General features: G+C 36.6%; 1 protein-coding gene across 13 annotated transcripts in view; it reads right to left on the bottom strand.

Moving 5' to 3' along the window:
- sick (sickie) overlaps nt 1-20,099 on the bottom strand; it is a 1,191,762-nt gene that overhangs the window by 201,220 nt on the left and 970,443 nt on the right. For all 13 annotated transcript variants that reach the window (XM_067765301.1, XM_067765306.1, XM_067765303.1 and 10 more), the window contains 2 exons: nt 7,121-7,491; nt 6,908-7,059 (listed from right to left, as the gene is read on the bottom strand). In XM_067765301.1, the coding sequence (XP_067621402.1) occupies nt 6,908-7,059; nt 7,121-7,491 (523 nt within the window). The remainder of the gene's footprint in view (nt 1-6,907; nt 7,060-7,120; nt 7,492-20,099) is intronic.

Here is a 20,099-nt window from a genome sequence, read left to right as displayed (position 1 = left end):
CTACAAATTGACCGGAGGGGACCTACTAGCTTTATGGCGACTCCGAAAGGCATCTGCAATGCATATTAGTTTTCACTGAGAAGCTTTTCATGGCAGAAATACACTCGGAGTGCTTGCCGAACACTACCGAATTGGTATAAAGCATTTAAGTGGCTCTGATTTATGTCCTTTAATTTAGCCATCACTGTCCGATAAGAATATTAATTATTTCATTGAAGCATGCTATCTTGCTCTTTTTCTCTACACTCTGTACTTTGAGCTTGGTATTGAGAAGGTCATCATGTTATAATGATAAGCATGCTCTCCCTCTGTGTCCTTCATCGTGCTTTGTGGCATTTTCTACGCTCTTCCGCTGTTTCGTCGTTCCACCTATATACAGGCCGATTAACTTTTGGGCGACTTCCCGGCATTGCAGCATCTCACGCCATACTTCATGACTTATATATGAACTATTTTGTATTTTCTTTTTCTACCTATACGACTACCTTTGCATTTTTCCCTTTGGGTATGCAAAAGCCTTCACTCATTAGCATATTTCGCTTGATACTCATATCTCACAAAAAATAGTAGCCTGGTCTAGGATAGGAAAATCGCAATCAACACATCGCAAGGAACACACTAAAACATTTTTCACCGTCCACTGTTGAAAAGAAGGTACTTAATCACCAGATAGAAAGTTTTTGAGTTTAATAGTTCAAGATTTGTTAGCTTGAAAAGAATGGAAATAGCATTTTCGCTGTCTAACCCTAAACCAACTCGATAAGATCTCGCCGGTCTAGCAGAAGGTCAAAAGTATTGAAAATTTTGGATTGGGGCGTAGGACGTTGATGATCCTTTGCCGGATAATAATACTATACAGTACGGAAAATAGCACCTTTAAGTTCCAGCCGCTCTATATCGCGAAAGATTTGATATGACCATATTGAAACTTTAAGTTTAGCTAACCTCCTCCTCGGTTGATAAATATGCAGCATTCGCCATGGCGGACTCACAAGGTGAGGTTGCTGATTGCATTGGAGGAGTTATAAGTTGAGCTGGCAATCCTTGAAAGGGTTACGCTACATTATCTCTTGAATCTTCCTATTCTTCCTTTTATAATTTCTCTCCCCCTTTGAATCTTACCATTTTTAAGGAATCAATCCTCTTAAATTCCCTATCCCCTTAGTTCGTTGCCAAACTCACTCTTCGGGTCACACTTTTCATAATTTGATCGAATTTTTCTTATGAGTGTTAACAGAAGGCATTTGGAAACACCAAGGAATATAAAAGTATTATCCTCTTCAGTTTCCTAGCTAAGTGAGGGCGTCCTCTAGCTTCCTCTGTCAAAGGAGGGCTACTTTATAGATACGGCTCATCAGTAGTTGAAAATTATATTCTATTCTGAATTTTTTGTATTTGCTACTGCTACTGCTCTGGTCATGAATAGAGCAGAGAGTAGAGCCAATGCATTAAAAGCGATAGGCGATGTACGCATTCTTTACTCTTCTTTCAATATTTGATTTTCGTTTGAACTTCTTGTCTCCAACGTACTTAACCCTTGTTGAGAGCGAGAACTCTGTGTCGTTTGTTGGTGTATTTTGGTTCTGTTGCTGAAGAGTATTAGTTTGGTCTAGCTTGAGTTAACATTAACGTCGCTTGATGCCGTCCAGCTATGTAGCCTGCTAAATGCACCCTGTAGGATGGAAAAAACTCCCGAGAATGCGATAGCATAATCGTGCGTATATGCTACTATCTTTACGTCATTCTTATCAAGCTCAAGTAGTATCTCGTTCAGTGCTGGGTTTAAAAGTGCGCGTGATTACCAACCGGTTACGCCCACTTTGGGTAAAAAACTTTCTCGTGATGACAATAAGTAGTGCACCGTAGGTTGTTCGGACAGTTAGGCTTGCCGACCCCAAATTAGCCCTAAATCGTATGAAATTACCTCAAATTGACCGCTGGAAGGCCCTCTACATAATAGTTGATCGGAAATTAAACCAAATTAGATTCGATCTCCAAATGAACCTGGCAAAGATCCCAAAATAGTCCAGAAAATTAACCGAAAGTGATCTTAAAATGACAGCGGAAGGACCTAAAAATTATTCGTAGGTGACCACCAAACTGCCATAGGAGCTCCACGAGAGAGCTCTCAAAATCATCTGGAAAAAGCCTCGAAATTACCCTGAAGTGATCTCCAAATGACCTAAAAATAATTCTGAAAAGATCCCGAAATATCACCCAAAATTACCACAAAAAATCCAAAATACCATTACAAAATTCCTTTTGGACCAAGGAGGTCTAATGATGAAATGAAGGCTCTTCTTCCTGTTACTAATTATCTGAAATATACTTATTTAAGTGCTAGCTAGAGAGAATAATAATAATTACTTGCAGTATGACCATATATAATCACCCTTTGAATCGCAAAAATATTTTTTACACTGAGAGTTTAAGTAATTCGAAATTTGAAATTACTTTTATAATTCCATGTAATGTAAATGGAAAATTTTTAATTACATATTCAATTCCCAAAAGTTTGCCACCGAAATTACAATTCCTTTTATGTGGAGGAAAGGGATTGATTACTTTCTTCAAATACTTGTAATGTGGAATTGACGGTAATTGCATACCTAAAGTAATCACTACCACCCAGCTCTGCATATACATAATTGGAAAAGATATTTCAAATTGTTCCAACAAAGTTTCAAGTTCTAAAGCGTTCAATTCAAATCCCATTAAAACCCTTCTTTGCAGAAGGCAAACGAAAGAAGGTTGCTCATGATGAGAAAATTTTTGCCAACTATTTGTTTGTTGATAAGCGAAAAAACGATAGGTAAATTAATGAAATCCCTTTGACATTCGTCTTTTGTTTTCCCTTTTTAGTTTTTTATTCACATACAATTAAATAAAGTGGGTTGAAAATTCCGCTGAACCACCGTAATGCAAAACAAGAGACCTTCATTTTATCAAAATTTAAATTCTTCTTGCTTCTCAAACAGATATTATTCATAGCAGAATCGCCCTTTCCCATCCCGTGATCGACAAGTACGAATATTACATGAGCTCATTTTGGAATTTGGCGGTCTGCGAAACATTTTCTCTTCTCACCTTTTCAGCAACATTATTTATGTGCCATCAACATCAATTTAATAGACTTTCTGACGGTAAATTTCAAAAATGTGTGCATCCGCAATAAAAGTACCAAAAATATAAGAATTCAGGCACATAAATAAAAAGTAAAATAAACACACATACACACACACAGTAAACCAGAGAACGTATGAAATATGCATATCCGGTATATAAATTATTCGTTCCCAGGCTCTTTAGTTACAACACCAAAGTCGTGAAAAAATTATGCAGAACAAATGACACAAGAAAGTTTATGTTGCGCCTAAAAGTATACTACGCAAATGCCAGTCAACTTTTTCCATCACTGCTGGTTGCCTAGTTATTTGCTTGAGCTAAATGGTACATACCCTGTAGGGAAAATCTACAAAAACAGCTACTTTATGGTATAAAAAATCTGTACATGTTGAGCTGTGTCAATGAACAAAATTTAAGCTGCAAGTTAGGTTTACAAGTGTTTTTCAGTGATTATATTCTATTCTATTCAACTTCGTAATGGTAACTAGTAAATTCACAACAAATTTTACAATCGATGACTTTGAAGGAAGTATAATAATTTGATTTGAAATCTTAATAAGTAAGCGTCTTTAAGATGCTTATGGTTTCTCTATCGATTTCATGAAGTTCAGCCCATAGATACCGGCCCCCGCTTTTCTAAGCGGGTCGCTCCTTGGCAGTGTTTTGGTAAACACTCTGAGGGTATTTCTGCCATGAAAAGCTTGTCAGTGAAAATTTATCTGCATTGACGAACGGGAGATCGAGGTCGGCATAAAATACGTGCCTAGATCCCGTCCCGCCAGTTTGTAGGAAAAAAATAAAAAGGAGCATGATGCAAATTGAAAGAGAAGATTGATCCCCACGGAAGCAAATCGCGCCAAGTATATATATTTTTTAATACGATTTTCGGAGATAGCCCCAATGTTTTACCATAGTGTCGAGTGCTTTTGTATTTAAGAATCTGAAATTTTAAACGTTTTAGAATATCTGCGTCTTGGACTAACGGGTCAGTATACATGCTGGGTATTTATATCCAAATTTACGTACATAGCTAGAATATAAGCAAAATGCACATTTACCCAAACATTTTCTCTTCAAAATGACAAGAACTTGGCAAGAAAGCATAGTCTTCTTCTCATTGTGTTGTGTCTTACTTTTAACGAATGGCCGCGTCACAGTGAAATTTCTCATGTTCATGAGTTTTGATGCAAAAGCTAACATCGTCAAAATCGCGCAAGTTGCTGCTTTTGCAAATATGAACAAAACTTCAAACTTAGCAGTTGAAACTTATTTCGGCATGCCCAATTAAATACAAAATTTCTCGAATCACTGTTATAAACATTCCTCAGTACCTTCTAACAAATTTTGTCTGCTATTTATTTGTTAAAATGCAGTTTTCAATTGTTACCAAAGAGCCGGGATAAATCATTGCACTTGCAAAGTCTGAAAGCACTCATAGCCAAGGCACATGTCAAATGCTTCCTCTTATGCTTTGTTTGCTACAAAAGTTGAAAGTTGGCTACTTTTACATGTAGATGACGCTGGTGATGCGCTATTTGTTGCTCTCCATGCAAATACATAAAATCTACTCGTCTGTCAGCAAGTGATGCTGCATGAACAATCTTATGTGACGGGGCTTAAATTTTTATGCTTTCTAATTTTTATGCGAGCACTTTTGTTCGTTCGCATTCACATTTTGACAGCTTGTCATAAAACTTTCCGCATTTATATAAACGTTAAGAACATGAAAACTGTACATCAGATGTATAAGAAATGAACGCATTTTATTTAACGTTGAATGCCTATTTCATACTTTTCATACCCAGCTGTACTTGCATAAAGGGGTATTATAACTTTTATTATATAACGATTGGTTGCACAGGTATGAAGGACTCGAGATAGATATAGATTTCCATATATCAAAATCATCAGTATTGAAAAAAAATTGATTAAGCCATGTCCGCCCATCCAAAAAACATATAAGACTGTATTTGCAAGGATCAAGGAAATAAAAAAAACTTCAAATTTAGGGGCGGGCTTTGGCAATTTTTGTTTTTACACAGTCTATGGATTAATCGAAGGCGATCGATATTTTTTTTTCAAAACTGTCGCGAAATATCGATAGTTTTATGTACTGTCAGTTTTATCTTAAATGGATTTTTAAACTTGTTGAAAATAAAACAAGTAAGGAAGGCTAAGTTCGGGTGTAACCGAACATTACATACTCAGCTGAAAGCTTTGGAGACAAAATAAAGGAAAATCACCATTTAGCAAAATGAACCTAGGGTAACCCTGGAATGTATTTGTATGACATGGGTTTCAAAAGGGATGTATTAAAGAGTTTTTTTAAAGGGAGTGGGCCATAATTCTATAGGTGGACGCCATTTCGGGATATCGCCATAAAGGTGGACCAGGGGTGACTCTAGAATGTGTTTGTACGATATGGGTATCAAATGAAAGGTGTTAATCATTATTTAAAACGTAGTGGGCCTTAGTTCTATAGGCGCCTTTTCGAGATATCGACATAAGGGTGGATTTTAAAAGGGAGTGGCGTTAGTTGTATATGTGAAGGCGTTTTCGAGATATCGATGAAAATGTGGACCAGGGTGACCCAGTATTCCTGCATTCCATGTTTCATCTCTTTTTTCATACTTGGTATAGAATTATGGAATTTTTTTCATTTTTCGTAATTTTCGATATCGGAAAAGTGGGTGTGGTCATAGTCGGATTTCGGCCATTTTTTATACCAAGATAAAGTGAGTTCAAAAAAGTACGTGAACTAAGTTTAGTAAAGATATATTGATTTTTGCTCAAGTTATCGTGTTAACGGCCGAGTGGAAGGACAGAAGGTCGACTGTGTATAAAAACTGGGCGTGGCTTCAACCGATTTCGCCCATTTTCACAGAATACAGTTATCGTCATAGAATCTATGCCCCTACCAAATTTCACAGGGATTGGTAAATTTTTGTTCGACTTATGACACTCTATGGTATTCTAGACGAATTAAATTAAAAAGGGCGGAGCCACGCCCATTTTGAAATTTTCTTTTATTTTTGTATTTTGTTGCACCATATCATAACTGAAGTTGAATGTTGACATAATTTACTTATATACTGTAAAAATATTAAATTTTTTGTTAAAATGTCACTTTAAAATTTTTTTTGCTAGTTTTTACTAAGCACACATATAATAATAGGAGTAACGTGCCTGCCAAATTTCATCATGATATCTTCAACGACTGCCAAATTACAGCTTGCAAAACTTTTAAATTACATTATTTTAAAAGTGGGCGGTGCCACGCCCATTGTCCAAAATTTTTCTAATTTTCTATTTTGCGTAATAAGGTCAACGCACCACCAAGTTTCATCGCTTTAACCGTCTTTGGTAATGAATTATCGTACTTTTTCGGTTTTTCGAAATTTTCGATATCGAAAAAGTGGGCGTTGTTGTATTCCGATTTCGTTCATTTTAAATAGTGATCTGAGATGAGCGCCCAGGAACCTACATACCAAATCTCATCACGATACCTCAAAATTTACTCAAGTTATCGTGCTTACGGACGGTCGGACAGACGGACGGACGGACATGGCTAAATGAATTTTTTTTTTTTTCGCCCAGATCATTTTTATATATAGAAGTCTATATCTATCTCGATTAGTTTATGCCGTTACGGATTACCGTTATGCGAACAAAGTTAATATACTCTGTGAGCTCTGCACAGCTGAGTATAAAAGTGTATAATAGTACGTACATATAGAATACTTGGGACAGCTAACTTAAGGCAAATAATTTCTTTACTTACATTTGTGGATAGTTGACTGCTCAAACTCAGCACCTGCTCGCGCGCATCCATTAATTCCCGCTTCAAACGACGTATTTCATTAGCTTGACGCTCCTCTGCTGAACCATATAATGAACTACCACCGGAAAGTAATGAAGCTGCGCTGCCATGCACTGCATAAAATATGTGAATTGAGTACTTACAGCATCACAAAAAAAAATTAAACACACTTACCCTCATCGTTTTTCTTTGGATATGTTAGACGATGTCCACCAGTGTTAGCGTTCCCGCTACCAGGTGTACCCATTAAGCTGGTCATGCCTGTCATGCCAACTGGATGTGTTGGTGAGAGTGTGCCACCGAAGCCACGATTGATGGGTGTTGGCGAAGTGGGTTGACTCCAGGCTACTGGTGCGCCTGTAGCATTTGATGTTGGTTGACCAGTCACTTGTGACATTGCTGCTGCAGCTGCAGCGGCCATTTGAGCTGCCAACGAGCCATTTTGTGCGGCTATTGTGCCCACCGGTAAGCAATAGTAGGGTTCGATTTCTACATCTGGACCGCGGCTTAACATAGATGGATACATTTTCTCTGACTTTGTGGATCTATGAGTTGGAGGAGAAAGAAATATTTAATTGTTGGCGCATACTCACTTAGCACAAAAAAAAATTGATAAGAAGCGCTTAGAATTTTCGCGTACACGAGAAGCCATGAAAATGCTTAAGCAAAAGAAAATGAAAATACTTAAGCAAATGAAAACGAAAATATTTCCACACAATAGTGGCATGTATGATGAGTTTTAAATTAAATTCTGTCTCTCTGCCAGTTTACTCATTTCAAGCTAATACGAAGTAAATTAAAGGTTTAACCTTTACTCTTATAATTTTTCGTTTTATTTTCTCCTTTTTGGCCCAGCTAATTTAAGCACGAATCCTAATTTCCGTTTGCTGCTTACCACAAAGGAGACATGTATACATAAACCCAATTGGGATAGATGCTATAGGAATATCTAGTATTCGAAAGGACCCTGCAAGAATATGAAAAAAATTTGGGCAAAAGTGTATGACTGCAAATAAGCCACTGCTACAACAACTAAAAAGAAGTATGGACGTTTTATGCTAAGCAACCATTTTTCCTTTGCCTTTACCAATTTTAGAATTCCCTCTGCTTTCTCTAATTATTTTGCGGAAATTCGATCTTTGTTTCGTTTAGAAATAAACAACTAAGTGCCAAGCCACTCCGTCATTATCGGTTTAAGGGCTAAATGGGAGACATAATCACCAACCTGTGATCATCATAAGGTCTGGCTGCAAGCGGCCGTCTCTCTTGGATCAAGCAGTACGCTACATAAACGTGTATCATAAATGCCTCATTCCAGCTAAGCATTTTTTGAGCTGGGCTTGGGCCCCGTCACATAAAAGCAGACACCGATAAACATCCTAACAAAGCCTCGGATAACGGGAAAACCATTGACGCCATCGGCAAACGTTTAAACGCTTACGATTTAAGGGCATGCACCTGGAATGTACGTTCCCTCAATGGGATTGGTGCCGATGCTCGCCTGGTTGATGTCCTCGTGACAGCAAAAGCCATCCAAGAAATTCGATGGATGAAGCAAGGAAAAGAAAGTTCGGTGTCGGATTTGTGGTTGGAGAGAGACTTGGCGCCAAGTACTGACGTGCACGCCTGTGGATAACCGCATACAGTCAAAGTTTGTTAATATCGCATTCATCTGCGCCCATGAACCGACGGAGGAAAAGGACAATAAGAGGAAGAACGCGTTCTGGAAGCGCCTAGAACGCACATACGAGCGCTGCTTCCGCTATGAAGTAAAAGTGGCAACTTTAATCCCAGGGTGGGCAAAGAAGGTGTTTTTGGCCCCACGGTCGGAAAGTTCAGCCTTCACAAGGAAACCTCCCCTAATGGACTGAGGCTGATCGGATTGAAAGAAGGGACGTTGCCTACTTGGTAACATTAAAATGGAATGCAACACGCAAATTACTTGAAATAGAAAGCGATGCGTATTTACATAAATAAAAGGCGGAGGCAGAAAAAAAACGAAAACGGTGACCTGGAAATCGACGTGTAGAAGATTGATAGTACACTTCTATATGCTATTAAATGGACAAAGTGATGAAACGTCCGAAATCGACGTTGATGGAAATAAGGTTCCTCCAACCGACTATGACGAAGTGTGAATATCAATAAATATATTAAAAAACAACAAGACCGGCGAAAAGTTGGTGAAAAATATAGTCTGACGAGTGCATGCCCGATTGAAATCTAAGCGTTATTTACGCAGTCTACAAGAAGGCAGAGCCTGCAAACAGTGCCAACTATCACGGAATCAGATTTCTTAGTATCGCATATAATGGCTTAGCAAGCGTATTGTACAAAATATTGAATCCCACCTTGAATCGGATTATTGAACCTTATCAGTACAGTTTCAGATCTGGTAAACCTGCGATTGCTCAGATTTTCACTATACGCCAAATCTTGGGAAAACCTGCGAAAAATGAATTCATAAACATCATGTGCTCGTCGAATTCAAAGCCTGAGCGGTACTGCCTATATGTCGCTATATCTCTTTTGGTTTCTCCGCATAAGGCTGTGCAAAATCACGTTGAGCAACACCATCAGCTTAGTCAGAATTGGGAAGTCTCTCTCTGAGCAGTACAAAACAAAACAAAGTTTAATACAGATGATGTCATCAAGCAAAGAGTTATCGGATTGCGTCTGGCCAACCACGTCACTGTTGGCAGCTATAACTTCGAAATAGTAAAGAGTTTCATTTATTTGGAAACTAGCATTAACACAAACAACAATGTCAGTTTAGAAGTCCAGCGAAAAATCACTCTAGTCAACAAATACTTGGGAATGAGTAGGCAATTTAAAATTATTCCTCTCGCGGCAAAAACAATCATACTTCACATGTAACCTTTCTTACTCGTATTGCTATATGGTGCGTAGACCCTGACAATATCAGATGAAGCCGGCTCTGGGAGTGTTCGATAGAAATGTCCTTTAAAAGACTTACGTGCAACTAAGCGTTGGGGAACGCGAGTACCGTAGAAGGTTTAATGATGAGCTGTACGAGCGCTATGCAGACATCAACATAGGACAGCGAATAAAAACCCAGCTGTAATTTTGGCTAGGCTAACTTATGCACTTCCGCCCAAAAAAGCTTTCTTATCGAAACTCATCAATGGAAATAGAAGAAGAGGCCAGTCCCCATACCAGAAAGGTATGGATTTTAACTCCCTTAGGGCTACCCATTTTCTCCAGTAGGGACAACGAAGAAGCGACTGGCGATCCCTGTTAGACCACTATAACCGTTTCAACGGTTAAGCGACAGTTAAGTTAATAAGACAAATATTTATCACTACCTATTAATGGTTCTTGATCAAAACTACATATTTTTCTATAGGGAAGCAACTCCCATACATATAAACACTACTTCGCCTCATTGCATTTATTTACCCAACTCACACCTTGCTCTTTATTCTATTTGCAACAAAAGAAAATATTACGCATGTCGTTGTCTACTTTTAGGTGTTCAACGATATTTTAGAACGCCATAACAAACCATTTATTATCGCTATAACAACACAATGCACACATACATAGGTACGTATGTTTATTTGCATTTGTTTCTGCATACAGTTCCAACGCCAGACGATGGCAAATTTCCGCTTTATTTAAGACGGAAAGGCTGAGCTTTTCAGTGACTTTGAAAAATGAAGAAATGCATAGTTTTTGGTTATTATGGCAAGTCTATGAATTTAGTTAAGTTTTAACATATGATTAGTCATCTTTAGATATGAAGTAATTTGCAAAAGGACTTAAGACTCGAATGGGGGGAGGGGACGGAAAGGCCTAGAAGGTCCAATGTGGTCATATTTAGTCGTTCCCGACATGGTCGGGCTTGTTCCTTAATGATGTTGGTTACCGGAACATACCGGATCTATACCCGACAAAAAACCTTCAGGCCTTTATCGCCACAACAACAACAACAAATTGGTGGAACTAGGGGAAACAACCCAAACTAATAGAAACTTCAGCTCAGAGCTGGCTAAATTGAAGATTTTTAGTATACAATATATAAGTATGTATCAAACGTTTTTAACACCAACAGCAAATAAAGAAGTTAATATATATCATATATCACTTAGTTAAACATTGGCTGATAACCTTCAAAGAAACTAATGGTCGATGAGTTTACGCTAATCAAATATTTTTTTTTTCGAGTTTATCCAATTTTTTTTCTTAAGCCACAAAAAAAAGTGTTCAAATATTTGAACTTTTAATATTTTGTTAAAGTAAGGCATAATTTTTTTTCTTAAGCCACAAAAAAAGTGTTCAAATATTTGAACTTTAAATGTTTTGTTGAAGTAAGGCATAAGCGTATTTATTCAGGTGCTCTGGAGTGTTGTTCTTAAGTCTTTCTAAAGAACTGCGACAACTGCAGGTGCATCTAAATAGAAACCAGTCATGGAAAGTTTATGTCGATTTCGGGCTGGGCGTATATGAATTCCGTATAACTCTTTTTCATATAACCAACACAGCCGTCGTCGCTCTTATTACATATCCCTCTATTTGTGTAACTCGAAATAACATATTCAATTGCTATATCTTCATACCATCACACACAATTTCTCTCCTCCCGATCCCTTATTAACTCTGTTTGTCTTTTTGATGTATCTTTGCTCACGGCATGGGATGGGAGAATACAGAATGTAAGCGTTAGTGTAGTCACTACCCCCTTGGGTTAGTACGTGAGGACGTCACATAGACTGAATGAATCTATAATGTTACCAGAAATTTGCTCAACGACGATACTGAAAACCTATTACAGAAACCAGGACCTCTGTTATACAATAACACCTCGACCTCTTGAAGCCTTCTAGGATATAAGCCACTTCCTGCTCCTAGATCTGCATGTTGTGCAACTCCTGAAAGCTAAAGTCTTAGCCTTGCGAGCGCGTGACATGAGCTCAAAGCATGCGCTATAATCTCCTTTCGATTATTTAAAGAAAAAATATCGATATTTGATCAATAAGTAATCGATGTGGTATCGAAGAGTAATCGAATTTTTTTAAGTAATGTTACCGATTTATTGTCGGCTTATAATAGATTTTTTGTGGAAAAGTTTTCGATTGTATATGGAAAAAGCACCGACTTGTTATTGAAAAGGTATTTATTTCGTATTAAAAAGTTAACCGTTTAGTCGAAAAGATATCGATTATTTATAAAAAGTTATCGATATGGTATGTATGAGAAGTGTTACCAATGTATTTTCGGCTTATAAACGACTTGTTGTTGAAAAGCTACCGATTCGTATCAAAAAGTTATCGATTTTGTATCAAAAAATTATTAGTTTACTATCAATAAGTTGTCGATTTGATATCGAAAAGTTATACATTTCTTATCGAAGTGCTACCCATTTGTAGTCGATTTGTTATCAACAACTCATCGGTTTTTTATGAAATAGATACGGATTAACCTTCAATATAAAATCGGTGACACATCTGTAACCCATCGATAACAAGCTTTTAAGAAACCAATAAGAAGGCGATGACTTGACAATAACAAGCCGATAACTTCACGATGATACTTCGCTATCGTTTATAAAAAATAAATAAAAATAAGGCACGATATACCTCCCAAGAGATTTAGGTCGAGATTGTCTTCCAATTTGCGTCGTGCTCCTTTTTATTTTTCCTACAAACTGGCGGGACTGGACCTGCATGTTTTACACCGACCCCGAACGGCATCTGCAAGACAGACGAGTTTTCACTGAAAAAATACTCGGAGTGTTTGCCAAATCACTGCCGAGGGTCGACACTGCTTAGAAAAACTTTTTTATAATTGAAAAATCTTGTTTTTAAATGTTTGATGTTGTTTTGCCCATGACTTCGAACTACACGAGTGTTTGGACCTCACATCTTTTCGAATTTTATATACATCACATTTTTGGGATTGTGATGTTGCAGTTTTCGCAGTGGCACCATTCCCATTAAGGGACAAGACATTTCAAAATTTTAAAAGATAATGCGCCACATAAGTAAGATACTGTTATATTATCCATTATACATACTTTCTTCAAATATACCGTATATAATGGTCACACAGAGTCCAAGTACAAACTATGAAGTTTTCCATGCAACGCTATCTGCAGAAGACTGATAACATAATGCAACAACAATTCCTTTATCATTCATTGGAAAGAGTAAAACACTGAAGTAAGAGCTGAGTGTAACGTTCTTCTGAATCCACATAGGATACATGTTGGTATATACCACTGAAAATAATTAAACACTTGTTGCATTCCTTCCCTCAAAAAGCTTATATTGAGAGTGCGTGTAGACAAGAGGATTGACTTGAATACATTTAGTTTTCTGATTAGGTCATGTTGAAACCGAATATAATTTTTTCAGCGCGTTTAAATTTCCTTTTGTGGTCGGTACCGGTTGCACTATAGTTCTTTCTATCCAGTTTCGGTTTCGATTTTACAATAAATGCTTGAAATTTGGAAATACTTGGAGAAATCTCTACTAGGCGGACTTCTTGGATATTGAATGGGTCTTCAATAACGTTGTGGCAGCGGAGGTTATCTGTAGGGCACTTCAACGACATCTAACCGAAGACTCTATAATTGCATGACTTGATTCAATGCTCAGGACTAGTTTCGTCTAGGCAACTTTAGGCGTGGACTTAATAGATAAAACGACTACCATATGCACCATCCCCCAGGTCGTCTCACAGGCAAACTCTTTTCAACTATTAGTGAACTCACGAACATTTGTCAATGGACATGGCAAGTTGGACTGGTTGTGTATCACAAAAAACTGAGCTTGTTCTTATTACCATAAATAATAAAATTTTCACAATGGTGAGTCTCTCTTCTGAAACCATAAATATCGGTCTAAAACTCTGCTCCAAATTACACTGGAAAAGCGATGGTAAGATAAGTAAGAAACATCTGCAAGATGACTGCCTGAAAGAGCTGTGGTCTGTCAGGTATGTACAGCACATTCATTCGTCCCATACTAATGTCCGTTACGATCTATTTTATGATAGCTGTTGACTTTCAGGTATAGAACATAAGATATCCTATAGAGACGGCTCAAAAATGAAACAAGGGAGCTGTGGCTGGAGTGCACTCGAAGTAACTGTCGGTCTCAACTAGTCGCACCGGCTTTCTGACTATCTTTGTCTGTCTTTCAGGCTGAAAGTTATGTTTGAGGAAGGAACTAAACTATTTAAAAAAGAAGTAAAGGTGCCTAAGTTCGGGTGTAACCGAACATTATAAACTCAGCGTGAGCTTCAAATGCACATTTCATTTCAGATAAATTACCTTTCTACATAACACGTGGCACCGCCCGTTTAAAAAAAATGTCTCCCCATTTCCTCTTAAAATAAAACTTGATAAGTGAAATATCATTAATACAAAGCTCTTTTTTGCTAAGTTATAGCTTGTTATTTTAGTCTACGACCCTTTTAAAAATCTTTTATATAAAAGTGGGCGTGGTCTTTACCCTATCTCGTCCATTTTTTCTAGAAATATTTCCTGCTATAGGGAAAATCTGTGTACCCAATTTTATTACGATCCGTTAATTTTTCTTCGAGTTATGGCTCCCGAAACATAGAAAATTGCTTAGTCATAAAAGGGGCGGTGCCACGCCCATTTTTTTAAATTTGAATTTTTTCCGTCTTTTTGTTATAAATCTACTTGGGAAATTAAATACCATTGATATAAAGCCCTTTTTTGCAAAGATATAGCTTATTTTATTCATCCACGACCCTTTTAAAAATCTTTTATATAAAAGTGGGGACCACGCCCACCGATTTCGTTAATTTTTCTTCAAAGCATTCCTCATAGTAAAGGTAACCTCTCTGCAGAATTCTGTTACGATAGGTTTAACGATTTTTGATTTATGATTAATAATATTTGTAAAATTGATTTTATCAGAAGTGGGCGGTGCCACGCCCATTTTAAAAATTTTTTCAAATTTTTATCAAGAGCCTCAATATCAGTCCACACGTCAAATTGCAACATTCTAGGTATATTATTTACTAAATAATCATGTTATATATATAAAAAGTGGGCGTGGTTATCATTCGATTTCGCTCATTTCAATACCAATCTATTCTGGGTCCAGATAAGCTCGTGTACCAAATTTGGTGAAGATATCTCAATATTTACTCAAGTTATCGTGTTAACGGACCGAAGGACGGACGGACGGACGGACATGGATCAATCAAATTTTTTTTCGATACTGATGATTTTGATATATGGAATCCTATATCTATCTCTATTCCTTTATGCCTGTACAACCAACCGTTACCCAATCAAAGTTAATATACTCTATGCAAAGCACGCTGAGTATAAAAAATAGAGGGACAGAGAAAAATTTGTAGACAGCTATGCTACCAATAACTGTCTTGATTGGGTGTCCGGGTATAGCAAAATTGAACGGGAATAGAGTTCCCGATAAAATGGAAATATTCCAAAATGAATCTGAAGCAGGCGAACAGCTCCGCAGGACTACTATTGCGTACTAAAAAAATAAAAATAAAATGAGAAAAATAAGCCTCATTCGCTTCGACACACAGAACCGACTGTCGTGAGAAGCGTAGACCGGAAATAATCTGAATGGTTGGCTAGCATCGGTTCATTTCAGGAACGAACCCTTAAAGCCTAGAAGAAATAAACAGGCGATGGCACAGCGTGGTTTCCTATCTCCACATGAACATCGATAACACTCAGGGCTCAGGCTTTCAGGGAGTGTCCTTATCGCTACAACAGTGAAAGTACTTATGATATCGCATGTTATTGTGCTACTGGACCGGAGCCTGAACGAAAGCGCATACAAATGACCTCCCTCTTAGAAACTGTCAGGATGAGAGGGAAGATGAGTGGATTCATCACTTTCTTTGTCGAGTTCCAGGGCTACAAACAAGATGATTCTAGGACTGCAGACAGGAGGGCTTAGGCTTCTGAGAGCACGGTTTTTCTTTGCCGATGTTCAAGACTACAGACAAGACAACTCAGGTTTCTTGGCGAGAGTTTGCAGCAGTATGGAAGAGGTAGGGAAGGTGTATTTTTCGCTACTATCTTAAGTTCATATACAAAAAAAAAATGATTTCTTGTAGACTAATTCAGAAATTTATGGTTAGACGAATGTGCCATCACCCAGCACTCAACAGGGCTTTCAAAATGGATAAAAATTTTTTTGGGTGTAAGTCAGGGAAACTGCTTGTAACTAATTACTGTTATTGAAAGGGTTTTTGTTAGAAGGATGTTGCTTTTGTGGTTTAGCTAGATTGGGCTGAGGGATACTTGTCATATTGAAAAAGCTCTTGGCCTTAAAAATGGCATTGTCTTTAGAAATCTGCCTGGAGCCAAAAGAAAATCTTATCAAAACATGTTCATATAAATATAAATGATTGAGGCCCATTACTGATTAGATGCGCTCAATAATAAAAAATGTTTCTTTCACTTTCTCTTCATATTTTCCTAGAGCATGTCGTATGCTATCACGGCACTTGTTTTTATACCTTTCATGAAAATGAAATGGTATATTAATTTCGTCACGAAACCCAAAATTGTAAGTCCTTAAAGGAAAATAGATAGACCCACCATTAAGTATACCGAAATAATCACAATGAAGAGCTGAGTTGATTTAGCCATGTCCGTCAGTCCGTCTGTCTGTTTGTATGCAAACTAGTCCCTCAATTTTTGACACATCTTGATAAAATTTGGTGAGCGGATGTATTTGGGTGTCCGATTAGACATTTGTCGGAACCGGCCGGATCGGACCACTATAGCATATATCCTCCATACAACCGATTTTTCAGAAAATGAGGATTTTTGTCATATCTTACTCAATTTAACAGATTGAAGCTTCAAACTTCACCATATAATTTCGTATATTGCACATATTGTTGCCTGAAAAAATTGATGAGATCGGTCGTATATATAGTATATATCCCCCACAAACGATTGTTCAGATAAGAAACTTTTCGTAATTACTGCCCTATTTTAACAGCTAAAGGCTTCAAATTTCACTGATTGCTTACGTATATAGTATATATTGTTGTGTCAAAAAATCATAGAGATCGATGATATATATGATGGTATATATTGTATATATACATATATAGCATATATATATATATATATTTGCGATTTCGGCCCCATTTTAACAGCTAGAAGCTTCAAATTTCACCAAATGCTTACGTGTATAGCATATATTGTTGTCTGAAAAAATCATTGAGATCGGTGGTATATATATTATATACCCCATATAAACTGTAATTTTTGCCCCTTTTTTACGGCTAGAAGCTTCAAAATTCATCAAATTTCATCAAATAGTTACGTTTACGTCATATATTGTTGAAATACGTGATTCGTAGTCATAGTTTTTACACGCAGACCACAAAAAACCTGAAACTTTGCATCCTCACATAAAGTACCTACCTGTTTTTATACCTTTCATGAAAATGAAATGGTATATTAATTTCGTCACGAAACCGAAAATTGTAAGTCCTTAAAGGAACATAGGTAGACCCACCATTAAGTATACCGAAATAATCAGGTTGAAGAGCTGAGTTGATTTAGCCATGTCCGTCTGTCCGTCTGTCTGTTTGTATGCAAACTATTCCCTCAATTTTTGAGATATCTTGATAAAATTTGGTGAGCGGGTGTATTTGGGTGTCCGATTAGACATTTGTCGGAACCGACCGGATCGGACCACTATAGCATATATCCTCCATACAACCGATTTTTCAGAAAAAGAGGATTTTTGTAATATCTTACCCAATTTAACAGATTGAAGCTTCGAACTTCACCATATACTTTCGTATATTGCACATATTGTTGCCTGAAAAAATTGAAGAGATTGGTCGTATATATAGTATATATCCCCCACAACCGATTGTTCAGATAAGGAACTTTTCGTAATTACTGCCCCATTTTAAGAGCTAGAGGCTTCAAATTTCAACGAATGCTTAGGTATATAGCACATATTGTTGTCTGAAAAAATCATAAAGGTCGGTGGTATATATAGTATATATATGGTGGTATATATAGTATATATATATAGTATATATATATATATATATATATATATATTTTTGGCAAATTTTAGCCCCATTTTAACAGCTAGAAGCTTCAAATTTCACCAAATACTACGTATATAGCATATATTGTTGTCTGAAAAAATCATAGAGATCGGTTGTATATATAGTATATATCTCATACAACCGATTGTTCAGATAAGAAACTTTTCGCAATTTCTACCCCATTTTAACAGCTATAAGCTTCAAATTTCACCGATTGCATACGTATATAGCATATATTGTTGTCTGAAAAAACATAGAGATCGGTTGTATATATAGTATATATCTCATACAACCGATTGTTCAGATAAGAAACTTTTCGCAATTTCTACCCCATTTTAACAGCTAGAAGCTTCAAATTTCACAAAATGCTTACGTATATAGCACATATTGTTGTCTGAAAAAATCATAGAGTTCGGTGGTATATATAGTATATATCTCATACAACCGATTGTTCAGATAAGAAACTTTGCGCAATTTCTGCCCCGTTTTATCAGCTAGAAGCTTCAAATTTCACCGATTGCTTACATATATAGCATATATTGTTGTCTGAAAAAACATAGAGATCGGTTGTATATATAGTATATATCTCATACAACCGATTGTTTAGATAAGAAACTTTTCGCAATTTCTACCCCATTTTAACAGCTATAAGCTTCAAATTTCACCGATTGCTTACATATATAGCATATATTGTTGTCTGAAAAAACATAGAGATCGGTTGTATATATAGTATATATCTCATACAACCGATTGTTCAGATAAGAAACTTTTCGCAATTTCTACCCCATTTTAACAGCTAGAAGCTTCAAATTTCACAAAATGCTTACGTATATAGCACATATTGTTGTCTGAAAAAATCATAGAGTTCGGTGGTATATATAGTATATATCTAATACAACCGATTGTTCAGATAAGAAACTTTGCGCAATTTCTGCCCCGTTTTATCAGCTAGAAGCTTCAAATTTCACAAAATGCTTACGGATATAGCATATATTGTTGTCTGAAAAAATTATAGAGATCGGTGGTATATATATTATACACTTCATACAAACTGTCATTTTTGCCCCTTTTTTACGGCTAGAAGCTTCAAAATTCATCAAATTTCATCAAATAGTTACGTTTACGTCATATATTTTTGAAATACGTGATTCGTAGTCATAGTTTTTACATGCAGACCACAAAAAACGTGAAGCTTTGCATCCTCACACGGATTACCTACCTATTTTTTATTTTATATTTATCTTAAAAATCGTTTAGATATGTTCAAATTTCACTAAATGCTTACGTGTATAGCATATATTGTTGTCTGAGAAAATCATAGATACCGGTGGTATATATAGTATATATCCCATACAATCGATTGTTTAGATAAGAAAATTTGCGCAATTTCTTCCCCATTTTAACAGCTAGAAGCTTCAAATTTCACCATATGCTTACGTATATAGCATGTATTGTTGTCTGAAAAAATCATTGAGATCGATGGTATATATAGTATATATCTCATACAACCGATTGTTCAGTTAAGAAACTTTGCGCAATTTCTGCCCCTTTTTAACAGCTAGACGCTTCAAATTTCACCATATGCTTACGTATATAGCATATATTGTTGTCTGAAAAAATCATAGAGATCGGTGGTATATATATTATATAACCCATATAAACTCTAATTTTTGCCCCCTTTTTACGGCTAGAAGCTTCAAAATTCATCAAATTTCATCAAATAGTTACGTTTACGTCATATATTGTTGAAATACGTCATTCGTAGTCATAGTTTTTACACGCAGACCACAAAAAACCAGAAACTTTGCATCCTCACACAAAGTACCTACCTGCTTTTTATTTTATATTTATCTTAAAAATCGTTAAGGTATGCAGATCTGTTCACTATATATTTCTTATCTTATACATCCGATTATTCGGAGATTACGAACGGGATAAGATTATTTTTCAGCCCCATTCATGAAAGGTATGAAGTCTTCGGCACAGCCGAAGACAGTCCCGTTCTTACTTGTTTATTTTATATTTATCTTAAACATCGTTTATGTATGTACATCTGTTCACTATATATTTCTTATCTTATACATCC

The sequence above is a fragment of the Eurosta solidaginis genome, chromosome 2 (assembly GCF_040869045.1).
Source record: "Eurosta solidaginis isolate ZX-2024a chromosome 2, ASM4086904v1, whole genome shotgun sequence".
Classification (NCBI taxonomy): domain Eukaryota; kingdom Metazoa; phylum Arthropoda; class Insecta; order Diptera; family Tephritidae; genus Eurosta; species Eurosta solidaginis.
The sequence above is the reverse complement of the archived record's forward strand: the minus strand, read 5'-3'. Positions and strand labels throughout refer to the sequence as shown.